The 12,616-nt window shown below is 38.1% G+C and overlaps 1 protein-coding gene across 1 annotated transcript in view; it reads right to left on the bottom strand.

Moving 5' to 3' along the window:
* The window catches only part of LOC102871467 (microtubule-actin cross-linking factor 1-like), a gene marked incomplete at its 3' end in the record, with an annotated part of 301,457 nt that overhangs the window by 206,589 nt on the left and 82,252 nt on the right, over nt 1–12,616 (bottom strand). The window contains 8 exon segments of the mRNA XM_006886487.1: nt 1,169–1,323; nt 1,533–1,626; nt 1,713–1,840; nt 2,114–2,209; nt 2,329–2,448; nt 3,394–3,500; nt 3,600–3,712; nt 4,451–4,617. Of these exon segments, the coding sequence (XP_006886549.1) occupies nt 1,169–1,323; nt 1,533–1,626; nt 1,713–1,840; nt 2,114–2,209; nt 2,329–2,448; nt 3,394–3,500; nt 3,600–3,712; nt 4,451–4,617 (980 nt within the window).

Here is a 12,616-nt window from a genome sequence, read left to right as displayed (position 1 = left end):
CTATAAAGTAAGTACACCAGATCACCAGTGCTTGTAGAACAGATGTGGTAACACATTCTGTAATTAACTCTGAAATGCAGGGTATTTTAAGATGCCTCAATGAATGGACAGTGTTTGGTGGAGCTCCCAGATTAAGACAGTCTTGGAAAACAGAAGTAGCATGCACTTCCTAAACCACATGCCTATGAAAACTCTATGAACTTAGAGAAATGACGCTAGTTATAGAACAGGGTAAAGACTTTAGTTCATGGAGTTGAATGAGTTGTGCTCAACTTGACAGCACTTAACAAGAACAAGAAAAGAACAAGAACAACATGAATGAGGAATCTTACAAGTATTTAGCTGTCAGAGGACTTCAATAATGAGAAACTATTCTTTACAACCAGAATTTTCTCGTATAAAGCATATGTAGTAGCCCCACTGAGTCAGGTGAGACTAAATGACCTTCAAGGTCCTCTAAGTCAGTGCCTGACTTCTAATTCACTTTTTTTATTTTTTAAAAAAATAATTATATTCGTTTGCATACAAAATTTGTATTCACTGTGTTCCACACATTCCTTCATTCACTTCCTTCATTTTGTCATAAGATCACTCATATATATTGTGTTTTATAAAATTATTTATCATTTGTCCATCAATAAATGAATGGATTGAGAAACTATGGCACGTTCATACAATGTAATACTATACAGCACTAAAGAGCAATGATTTTGTAAAGTACTCCATCTGAAATACTTTGGGTACTTTGCAAGGAGGGACCAGTCTTTGGAGAGGGACATTATGCTTCGGAGGGTGGAGGGACAACACAAGAGAGGAAGACCCTTGATGAAATGGGTTGATTCAGGGACTGAGGTAATGGGAGTAGGTGTGTCAGAGACAATAAGGTTGGCTCAGGATAGAGCAGGGTTCAGAGCTGTTGTACATAAGGTCACTATGAATCGCAGGCGACTTGACAGCACATAACAAAAACAGCTATATAACACGGAATAATTTAGAGAGCATTTTACTGAGTGAACTGAGTCTAATAAGGACAAATACCACATTAAGATATTATTGTGAAAATAGAAGGATAACTAGTAATATGTGTATGAAAGTCCTAATTCACTTTTGATACACAGCCTCAGCTGAAAGCAAACCAACAACCCATTCTGAGTTCCCTGGTCCTCACCTAAAAGCTAGCTCTTCTAGTTGGTAGTAATTCTCATCTCGAAGTATCTGGAGATCCACCTGCAACTGCCTGATGAGACCTTCACATTCCTGGATGTACATGATGACATCAGACTCACATTGTACTGGTTGGCCCGACTCCAGGTGAGCTGCATCCTGAGAAAGAAAGGGAGAATAAGGGTGGAGAAACTCTCATGGCTCCCACCTACTAGGGCTTGGAGAGTCAAGTAGTTTACTGCAATTCCAAGAAATAAGGACATAACACAGTTGGATTCCTTAACTGTTACCTTCACCTATTAGAGCAGAGGGTGAGATGTGGAAAGCGTGTGATATAAGAAGTGAGAAAAAAGAAGTCAGAGACTCACAGCCTGCAGTGTATTCTTAGCTAGTGTCAGTTTTTCTTCACAGTTCAAAGCACCATTCTGGATTTTGTTTGCAATCTGTAGCAGTAGTTCCAGCCTAAAAGTAGGGAGAAGTCATTTAAGATCAGGGCTCAGAAAAACCCAGTAAGTAAATGTCAGATCACCCCAAGGCTCTGGACCCACCTCTCCACAGCTGGTCGAAGTGATTTCTCTCGCTCCAGCATTTCAATGATGAGTTTTCCCCACTCCTCTTCCACATCATTAGGGTGGTAACCCTGAGGCAGTTTAATTCGGCCAAATTCAATCCATACCTAAAAGCGTCAGAAATACTCTTTGAGTAGCTATACCCACATCCCCCAGCTTTTATTTACTCCTTATATGTTATGTTGCTTCTTGCTTACTTATTTCTTTTTCAACAGATCCTTTAAAAATGCACATGGGCTGATACTGCCCATTTGCTCCAAATTTTGAAGGCCAGTCCAAGAATTTGGATACTAGGGTTTGTTGGGAAGAGGAAACTCAAGAAAGTAAGAAGGGTGCAAAGCAGCAAACCCAAAGTCTTAGTAAAGAATATGTTTCCTTACCTCTAGTAATTTGTATAATTCCTCAATTCTTCCTTTTTCTCTCTCCTTGGCTAAAATTTCTGTTTCTTTGAAGTGTATATATTGGTTATAAAGTGCCTGTAAAATTAATATTGGTGAATGACTGAATAATCTCTCTCAAAAAGCAAGCAGCAACAAGATGTGATGCTTACTCTGTAACATCAATTTATAAAAGCACTTAAGCCCCATGACTTTACCTTTAATTCAACAGGGTTCTGGGGGAAAGATTTATCTGCCATCAATATTGTGTGCTGTTTGATCCAGGGGATGAGGGAATCCACCCGGCTTTGGTATTCTTGCCACCTTGAGTCCACTTCCTATTGTCAGAGTCAAGCATAACATATTCTCTCATTAGTGATATCCAAACTAGTAGAGGAGAACTGAGACCACTCCAAACCACATACAATCCTTTCCTCTAATTATTTAAAGAGTTGCTCAATTTTGCACTCAGAGTCCCAGTTTCAAAGCACCCCAGAGGATCTCTTAGTACAGGATTCAATTTTCCAATCTTAGAAATGCTACAAACCAAGCTACTAAATATATACAGAAAAGACCTATGATATATATAATCAAACTAAAATTAGAGGCTGAGAAATACCACTGCCTCAGCTTGAATTATAGCTAGGGTGAGTAAGGACATTCATTTAGTATTTTTGGGATATATGGTACAAAAGGCACATAGTTTGAATCCCCCAGCTGTCCACAGGAGATGGATGGGCAATCTCTGCCTCTGAATACCCACTGAAGAGTCAGTATGAGCCAATTCCAACTTAACATAATAACATAACTAACATAACATAACATAACATAACATAACATAACATAACATAACATAACATAACACAGCTTTCAGAAACCAAGCACAATGTTTATGCATTATAAAGATGATGTGGACACAGCTTGCTCAGTATAAAGGGACTTGGTACACAAAGAGAAGGCACCCTTGGTGGTCCAATGGTTAAGCATTAGGCTACGAATCACAATATTTACTTTTAAAGCCACCAAAACCTCATGGCAGAGAAGAGCTGGGGAGATCTGCTCCAGTAAAGGTAACAGACATAATGGGGCAATTATACTCTGTCCTAAACCCACTGGAGGGTCAGCTATAAGATGGCTCTGATTCAAGAGAATGTAACAACATGAACTGAAATAGGCTTGAGGGTACACAACAACCACCACCACCAATGTGTGCTTAAGTAACACTACCTAAGCAACCCAAACAAATCAACCTTAGAGAATATTTTAGGAAGAGTTTTTTTTACCGTAGCACTGATCCCTTCTCCACCCTCAGGGACTTTAGGGAAGGCATCATAAATTGAAGACACGTAAGTGATAACGGACTTTTCATCTGGAGATGGCACATCCACATCTGAAAAAGAAAGGACAAGAATTGTTTTAGTCAGAGCAAAGGAACCTGCAGGGAAATGTAAGCATGAATATGCCCCACATTTCATGAACTCTTTCTCACCTTCTGCATCCAGTAACCGAGTAACTCCCAGTCTTTCTGCAACTTCAAAGGCCTGCTCCAGATTCTCTCGGTTACTTTGGATTTGTACTCTTTCCATGTCTACCAGGTCAGGTCTGCAAAAGTTCACCAATGCATATGAAAGGTTTCCAACCACATAACAAATAGGAGTTCATACCAAGAAAAAACACTGAGTTAAGAGAAAAGAGTAGGAGGTTTAGAAGGGTGCTAAGTTAATTTCTAATGATACACGAGCAGTCCCGAGTTCCCTCACATACAATAGATATGTTAGATTTCATAGGAAAGGTACCATAAACCAGTGCAGAGTGAAAACTAGAGTGTGTTTACGACCATTAAGAGCTCAATTTTTCATGTCTGCCATTCAAAACTCCGATGTTTTCCTGGCCGACCCATCTTCCTTCTAGTCATCTGTGTTTCTCAACTCCTCTGAACAAGCTCCTGCTTCAGGTCCTTCCTGCTTGTAACTTTCTCCAACCAGAACACTGAAACCAGAGGTGTACATGGCTCCCTCTCTGCTGACTCTGCCCAAGCATCTTCATCAGAGAAATGACCACTCTATCTAAAGTCCCATCTCTCTACTCCTCTACTGCATGCACCACTGAGTGGCAGCATTTACTTGTTCACTGTCTGTTCTCTCCACTGTACAGTAGGCTCCATAAGAGCAAGACCTTTTACTATTTTGTTCACTGCTAATTATGTCTCCAAGGCCTAGAATAGCAGGGACTCAACAATTATGCCTTTTCAGAATTTTGACTGGTAGTTGAGGGAATCATTACAAGCAATTACAAGTAAGAGATGAGAAGTTCCTCTGTTATATACTTTACTGTATTTACCTGTATCTGTGAATAAGTGCATTAAACATTTTCCCATCACTCCAGCAGGAGGAAAAGTTGGTGCATTTGATTCCTGTGTAACCAGCTGTCACCTTCTGGGTCCAAAGGAGCAATTTCTCCTTGGCTGACATGTCTCCTGACTCTCCACTAATGTAGATGTCAGAGATCTGCCAAGAGGAAGGACACAGAGTAATTTAGCATAAATAAACTTTTAATTTTGTCTTTTCTCTTAGAAAAAGAGACAAATAAGTCTGGCAGTGCTTTAGATGACAACCCTTACATACTATGGTTCAAATCATAATTTTTTTTTTCTTTAAAGAAAGTTTATAGAGACTTTGGATTTCCATTCATACTTTTCTCCTTGCCCACCCCTCCCCCCTAGTTCACTCTTCTCTTTGAAAAGTAAAAGAAAAAAACTCTTTCATTGTTATTCAATCCCTCCCCCCTCAAGTCCACTCCACTATGCAGCCTTCGTTCTAGACTCGTCATGAGATTAATACCTAATCATATGTCCCTTTTAAACAGTTCTCTCCCTCGTCTGTTTCAAATGCAGTATACATTATTTATCCCCTCTTTCTCAGTCTCCCCCAATCCTTATGTCAGTCCTCTTTTATAACAATGGCATTATGCCATATTTGTCTTTTTGTGACTGAGATATTTCACTCAGCATAATCCAGTGAGAATTAATAATTTTCCAAATGATACTACTTAGGATGTTGTTGTGTGCTATTAAGTTTGAATTGACTCGGAGCTGACTCTCCATAAGGTTTTCAGAGGATGTAAATCACATAGGAGGAATCTGCCCAACTTTTTCTCACAGAGAAACTGATGGATTTGAACCACATGACTTTAGGGTGACAGTGCAATTCCCTACCATCAGACTACCAGAGCTAAGGAGAGTACTATTCTTAGTTGCCACCAAGTCAATTCTAACTCATAGTGACTTCACTTATGCAGAAAATCGTGCTTCAGAGAGTTTTCAAGGCAATGACCTTCCAGAAGTGTAACGTCACATGCCTGTCTTCTGAAGTGCCTCTGGTGGGTATGAACTACCAACCTTTTGGCTAGCAGTCATACATTTAACCATCTGTACCACCCAGGGTCTCCTAGGGAGAGTACTGGATATCTTAATATACTGTAATTAATGAAAGTATAAATTACACTTGTTTAGGCAACAGTTTTTAATCAGAAGTCTTAATTTGTACAAATAAATGTTTATCAAAGCATAAGGTAAAGTTTTGAAATGAAGGATCAGCTGTAAAACACTGTACATAAAAGAATTCTTTCTGGCACTTAAAAATTAAGCAATAGGGAAAGATTACCAGATTTTACAAAAATGAAATAAATATAACAATTCTGTTTTTATATAAAAGATATACAAACTACAGCTCTACATATATGATCCCTATATGTGTAAATATGGACGAGAAAGGCACCAAATTAGTAACTAGAATTAACTCTAAGTGGTATGCTATTAGAAGTATTATATATACTTTCCAAATATTCTACATCATGTGCACTTTCCATAATAAGAAACAAGTTATTTTAAGAAATCACCAAGATCTAGCACAGGACCTACTTTAGGCGGTGTGCAAGACAAGAAAATGCATGCCTTTCATTTTACACTCACTTATCACATCAATAAAGTAGAGATTATACCAAATGCCTTTTCAAGATTACTGTGTTAATTCAGTGGTGCTCTGGTGGCTCTGAGGTTATAGTATCCAGCTGCTTGCTAATGAAAAGTTCAGAGGTTTGAACTCACCAGTCCAAGAGAGAAAGATGGTACTGGGACAGTTCTATTCTGTCCTACAGGGTTCTGCATGAGTTGGAATCTACTCAATGGGAATATGTTTCATTTGGTGTAGTTTTTCTTCATAATTATACCAAGACATCTTTTAAAATATATAACTCAAGCACAGTTATGTTCAACAGAGTTCCCTCCTGATGTCCTTGCATAGGTGATGGTATTTCTCACCTAACTCACAGCACTGACAATTTATATTACCCTTAAGTATTATCATGTACTAACAGCAACTATTTCATACATTACTCTTATCTCTCTGAGACTACAGCTTCCTGAGGAGCTTGCAGTGCATCTTAACAGTCAGAATGATCAGCAAATGAATAGCAGCCCTTCATGAAGGAAAACACCTCACCGCTGGATGTGTTCAAGCAGAAGCTGGATGCTGTGAGGAAATAACCTCCAACTCCCAACTTTAATATTCATTTAATTTGCAAATAAAAATAATGAAAAATCTTTTGTGTATGAAGCCCACTTCAGCGATGCAATGGTAAAGAACATGGTTGTAATGGCAAGGTCTGCTGACTGAACCCACCAGACACACCACAGGCGGAGATGTGGTGGTCGGCTTGTGACGATTACAGCCTCGGAAAGCATCAGAGGCAGTTCTACTCTGTCCTGTAGGGTCAGTATGAATCTCAATCAACTCGACTTCACACAACAGGCTGCTTGTACGACAGCAAACTTATTTAGCAAATTCAAGGCACTATGTAAAGTAAAATAAGTTTAAGAAAATGTTAACAATAAGAAGTTAGCAGGTAACAGCAGGTTACGGTCTGTAGGATGCTGTGCTGCTTAGCGAAATGCTGTGAATCTCTGGCAGTTTAGGATCCACCAGTAGCTCTGAGACAGAAACATGAGCTGTGACTTCCCATTAAAGTTTACAGTCTTGGAAACCCAAGGTCACTAGGAGTCAGAACCGCCGTGGAGGCACTGAGTGAGTGAATGAATGAATGTGAACAATGGCTGCCTATCCTGGTTATTTTGTTTATTTCCACTTTGCCTTTTTTCCCCCTTCAGACATTAAATAACAGATACATATTACTTTTAAAAGGGAAAGTAAAAAATAATCTTTATTATAGAGTTTGAAAGGAAGTATTTACTAGGAATGCAACCACATGCAAGTTATGTAAGCCTCTTGCTAACCCACTTCCCTTGTATTTCAAATAGTTAATAATTTCAACACGGAGTTATTAAGAAACATGATATACGGAGAGTGCCTAGCACAGATTCTGACTGTGCTTCAGTAAAGGAAAGTAAGTATCTTATTCCCATAATAACAAAGCAGCGTATGCAGCACATTCTTCTAATTCAGGGATTTTGTGTGAGGAAGGCATGAGTCTATCAAGAGAACATCTGTCTCTTAGTAGTCTGCATCAGGTGCAGTACTGTGCGGTAGGTCAGGGGCAGAACTGGGGCAACAGTCATCACAATGATCGTGATGCCTGTTACAAAAGAACCAAGCAATAAGGAACCTTTGAATCTCTGAATGCTAAATCCACTAACTGAACTTACAACAGATGAAATGAGGCTAAAATCAGTAGAAAAGGGCCAGAAACTCTGATACTTAAACCCACTAAGTCAGTTCCAAATTATGATGATTCCATGGACGTCAAAGAAGAAATACAATCCATAGGGTTGTCCATGGCTCTAATCTGACAGAAGTACAATGCTAGGTCTTTCCTTCTCAGTCCCACTGACTGGATTCTAACTGGGTATAAAACATAGAAATCAACCAGAGACCTGGTTAATGCTTTATTAAGCATAAAAAAAGGCACAGGCTATTAAGTGTTATTAAAATATCTGAAAAAAATTATGAGAACAAGAGAGTATGAGTAGCTTGCATAAAGTCTAAAAGAGAGACACCAGTAAGTATTGCTTCCAGGTCCATGTAAGTGAAATGGTAATCTAGTCAGTAGATTTCACTTTCCCTTAATGTTTATTATTAATGCATATTGCTACCGTAGAAATCAGGCCATCAAATTCTGAAGGTGCCAACAAATAAAACCATCCTCCAAATCTATATTTCACTCATCATCTTTCTGTTCCAACTCCATGTTCATTTACCAGTCTGCAGATTTACTTCCCATATAAATATGCAAGAGCAAGAAAATGCACTAAGCAGTCAAATAAAATATAGTCATAATGCCTATTAATTGTTGTTTGCTGTTGAATTGGAGCTGACTCATAAGTGACCCACCAGGGGTTTTTCAATCACATGGAGAAGACTGTCCGTCTCTCTCCCTTGAAGCAGCTGTTGGATCCAAACAAGGGCTGGCAGTGCGACTCCTTACCACTAGGCCATCAGAGCTCCCTGCATATTAATAAGTAAATAAATTCACTTCAGCCTCATGCAAATATGATCAGTCCAAGTCAACTTCCCCAACACTAATCAATTCAAGTACATTTTTTTAAAAAAAAATGAGCTAAAGATCTGAAGAATTGAGGACCCAACAATGGGGCATAAATTTCACTCTAGCCAGCATCTTGTGAACTGAGTGTCAACAGGCCCTAACCAGTACCAGTCTATTCCAGTTCTCCTAAACATTTCTATCTGCCTATTCCAATGGTTAAATCGAATTTGCCACTGGCATACCCTAGAATTTTCACTGTAGTTCTTTACATACATGTCAAAGCAAAACACTGATGAAAACAAAAGATTTATGAAGGGAGAAAGGATAGAACCTGAAAAGAAAAAAAAAAATAGAGTATTTGGGTTCTTTACTAAAAGAAATCAATTTCCATTAATTAATTAATATTGTATGTCCAGTATAACCACTGTCAGTGTTTCTGATGACATTTCCTCTCTGCCAATCACAGTATCTCTGCATACTGAACTGAAAAGAACTCAATGAATAGTTTTACTTCAGATTTTCAGTACAGCTGAAATGAGACAGGGAAATGGTCAGATCCCTCAGGGAAAGAAAAAGACTGGATTAGGATCCCTTCCAGGACTGTGAACTGGATGAGAAAAATGGGATTATCATCACAATCACCTCAGTAATTAAATTTGGCTTTCTCCCATCTCTTCCTGTAATACTGACATATAATGTGCATAGTGCTGTCTTTGAGGCTGTACAGAAGCTTTTACCTTAATCTACTAAATGCAGAACCCAGCTTCAGTTTCAGGAAGCTTGTTCCCTTCAGCTGTGTTTTAAACAACAAAGCCTCTCATTCCAAACCTAAATGCTCTTTTAATCCACACTTTACAAGACTCATTAATTCCTTAGAAGCATTTTCAGAAACCTCTTTTCCAAATAATTCATTAATTTAGTATGTATTTATTGAATGTATCATTTGTCTATGCCAAGCACTACAATGAAGACTGAAAAAATTACATATATTTGTTTAGTCAATATTTTTGAGCAACACTATGTTTTAGAAACTGTGTTTAAGTTCATCTTACCTCAAGATAAAAGCACAGGCTTGGTACAGTAAACAAAGGCAAACACTATTCCACAGGGAGACAATTTACTATACAGAGAAGACAATGCTGTGACAGAGGTAACCATATAACTCAAACTGAAAATTCAAATAGAAGTTGTTATATCCCAATGAGTTGCCTGTAACTCACAGTGACACTATGTAAAACAGCCCTAAACCCTGCCCTATCCTGTGCCTATCTTACTGTCTCTGACACACCTATCCCTCATTTCCCCAGTCATTGAAGCAGTCCATCTCATCGAGGGTCTTCCTCTCTTGCACAGTCTCTCCACCCTCCCAAGCATGAAATCCCTCTCCAAGGACTAATCCCTCCTTGCAACATGTTGCAAAGTATGTCAGACAAAGCTTCAGAATCCTTGCCTCCAAGGAGTAGCCTGGTCTCCCCATCTCTAGGATGAACCTGTTTGTTCTCCTAGCAGTCCCATGGTATATTCAATTCTCTTCTCTGGCACCACAGTTCAAAGGCTTCAATTCTTCTTCTAGTCATTGTCCAGCTTTCTGATGCAAAGACCATGGTGTTATGCAAGTTATAAAAAAATGGGGGATGGAAAGAGACATGCTTTCCTTATAGGAACTTAGTAGTGATAAGCCATATTTGGCTAAAATAAAGCTACTCCATGTATAAAATAATCTAAAATTTCTCAAGTGACAACGGAAAAAAGTAAGGAAGGAAAGAACATTTTGTGCTATGTTTAATTAATAAACTTTTAGAACTGTATTTACACATACATACATATTTAAAAATAAATTATAGCAAATATACTAAAATTTACTAAAGCTACTTCTATCTTTACATTTCATAAATTATTAAAATTATTCCTATTAATATTTTATGTCAATTTGTCAGTCATCAATAAGGAATTTTTTTTCTAAATATTCTAGAAATCACCATCTGTCTTTCTAAAAACTTTACGATATATCACTTTTTCTTAATCCATTTCATTGATGACTATTTCAACCTAAATCATCTGCATAAATTGGGCAAGTTTTGTTTTTTTTAAAAAAACTAGAGAGCAATGGGTTTCATTTTGATTTGGAATGTGATCAAGGCTTACACAAAATTACTCTCTCAAAAATTTGGGCTTTTGTTTGTTTGTTTAACCAGTTGTCTCAGTTGATGTCTACTGTAACTAAAATTGCTATCAATTCAACAAGTATTTTCTACCAGATAGTTCTCAAGCAGATAATTACAAAAGATTCACTCATTCAACCTTTTCCATGAACTGACTAAGAAAACAGCAATAAAAAGAGCTTTCTAAGGGAGCTCTGCTGGCCTAGTGGCAGGAGGTTGCCTTGCATTCCCCCGGTTTTTTGTTTTGATTCCTTTGGTTGTTTTGTTGGGGGGGGGCCATTTTCTTCTTTTCCCGTTCGTTTCTTTTTTGTTGTTTTCCCCCCAAAAAATTATTGAATTCCATTAAAAAACATTAAAAAATAGCTTGGTAACATCAAATACAAAGACTCTTGATGAGGCTTCGCCTCACATACTTTAGGCATATAGCTAGAAGATGCTATTCCTTGGAGAAGGACATGATGTTGGGAAGGGTGGAGGGTCATTGAGGGAGAGGAAGATCCTCAACCAGGTGTACAGACACAGTGATGTTGCAATGGGCTGTTGTGTGTCAGGAAGTGTGAGGACGGCGCTGGATAGAGTAGGGTTCAGATCTTTTGTTCACAGGATTGCTATGAGTCGTGCTCGACTAACAGCTCCTAACAACAACAATTTCTGGAGGGAGTAAAACAAACAAAAAACTTAGCACACAGTTAAATGTAGTAGATCACATGAAAAGTCACATGCAACTTAACATAAAAAGAGCACAAATTATAATATTTAACTTAAGGGCTCAAAATCAGTGTTGACTGAGTCATCAAAGGATTTCTTGAAGATTTAAACTCAGCTGTAAAGGATGTTATAGACTATAGACTACAATGAAGAAAATGAATCCTAGGTATAAAGTAGACACAAATAAAAATTGGAAATTGAGAATACTTGAAACAGAAATTATAAATGGAGACCAGCTACCATTTAGCTTTCAGTCTGTTGGATAATAGTAGTGTGCATGTTGCCACGATGTGGGAAGGTATTGCAAATACCAACAGGGTCATTCACGGGGAACGGGTTTTAGTATAGCTTCCAGATTAAGACAGACTATGAAGATAGACTAGGGGATCTAACTCTGAAAAACTAGATCACATGTGTACATCACCAGATTTTCCACATGGAGGAGACACTATATCTGTGGAAAGAGATGTTGGAGCAGCTCAAAATCATCAATCAGAAAGAACAAGCCAGACACTAATTTTGGAACAGATCATGAATCATATGCAAACTCATGTTAAAGCTGAAGAAAATTAAAACAAGTGCAAGATCCATAGTACAGCCTTGAGTATATCCTACCTGAGTTTAGAGAACATCTCATGAACAGATTTTACACATTTAAGGTGGAAGGTCATAGAGAGGAAGACCATCAACTGGATGTACCAACGCACCAAAGGTAACAAAAGGCTGGAGTATATCAGAGACTATGAGGACAGAGCAGGGAAGAACAAAGTTTAGATCTTTTGTCCCTATAGTTGCTATGAGTCATAATCTACATGATGGTGGCACCTAACAACAATGTTTAAAGACCACATGAGTTGTAGGAAGACATCCATGGTGTGAAGAAAACAAAAGGACACTTAAAATACAGAAAAGAAAGACAAATGGATAGAAAAGACTCTGAAGTTTGCTCTTGAAGACAGGGTAGCCAAAATAAATGGAAGAAATTGAGATATGTAAAAACGTAGAATTCTGAGAGTTGGAGAAGACAAAGTAATAGAATGAAATGTGCAAAGACCTCGAGATTGAAAACCAAAAGGGAAGAACATACTTATCATTTGATCAACGTTCAGTCATTTTAGAGGTGGCAAATGATCAATGG

Source organism: Elephantulus edwardii, unplaced genomic scaffold (genome assembly GCF_000299155.1).
Source record: "Elephantulus edwardii isolate Elephantulus edwardi_28Jun2011 unplaced genomic scaffold, EleEdw1.0 scaffold00049, whole genome shotgun sequence".
NCBI classification, from domain to species: Eukaryota; Metazoa; Chordata; class Mammalia; order Macroscelidea; family Macroscelididae; genus Elephantulus; species Elephantulus edwardii.
This window is presented reverse-complemented; position numbering and strand designations above follow the sequence as displayed.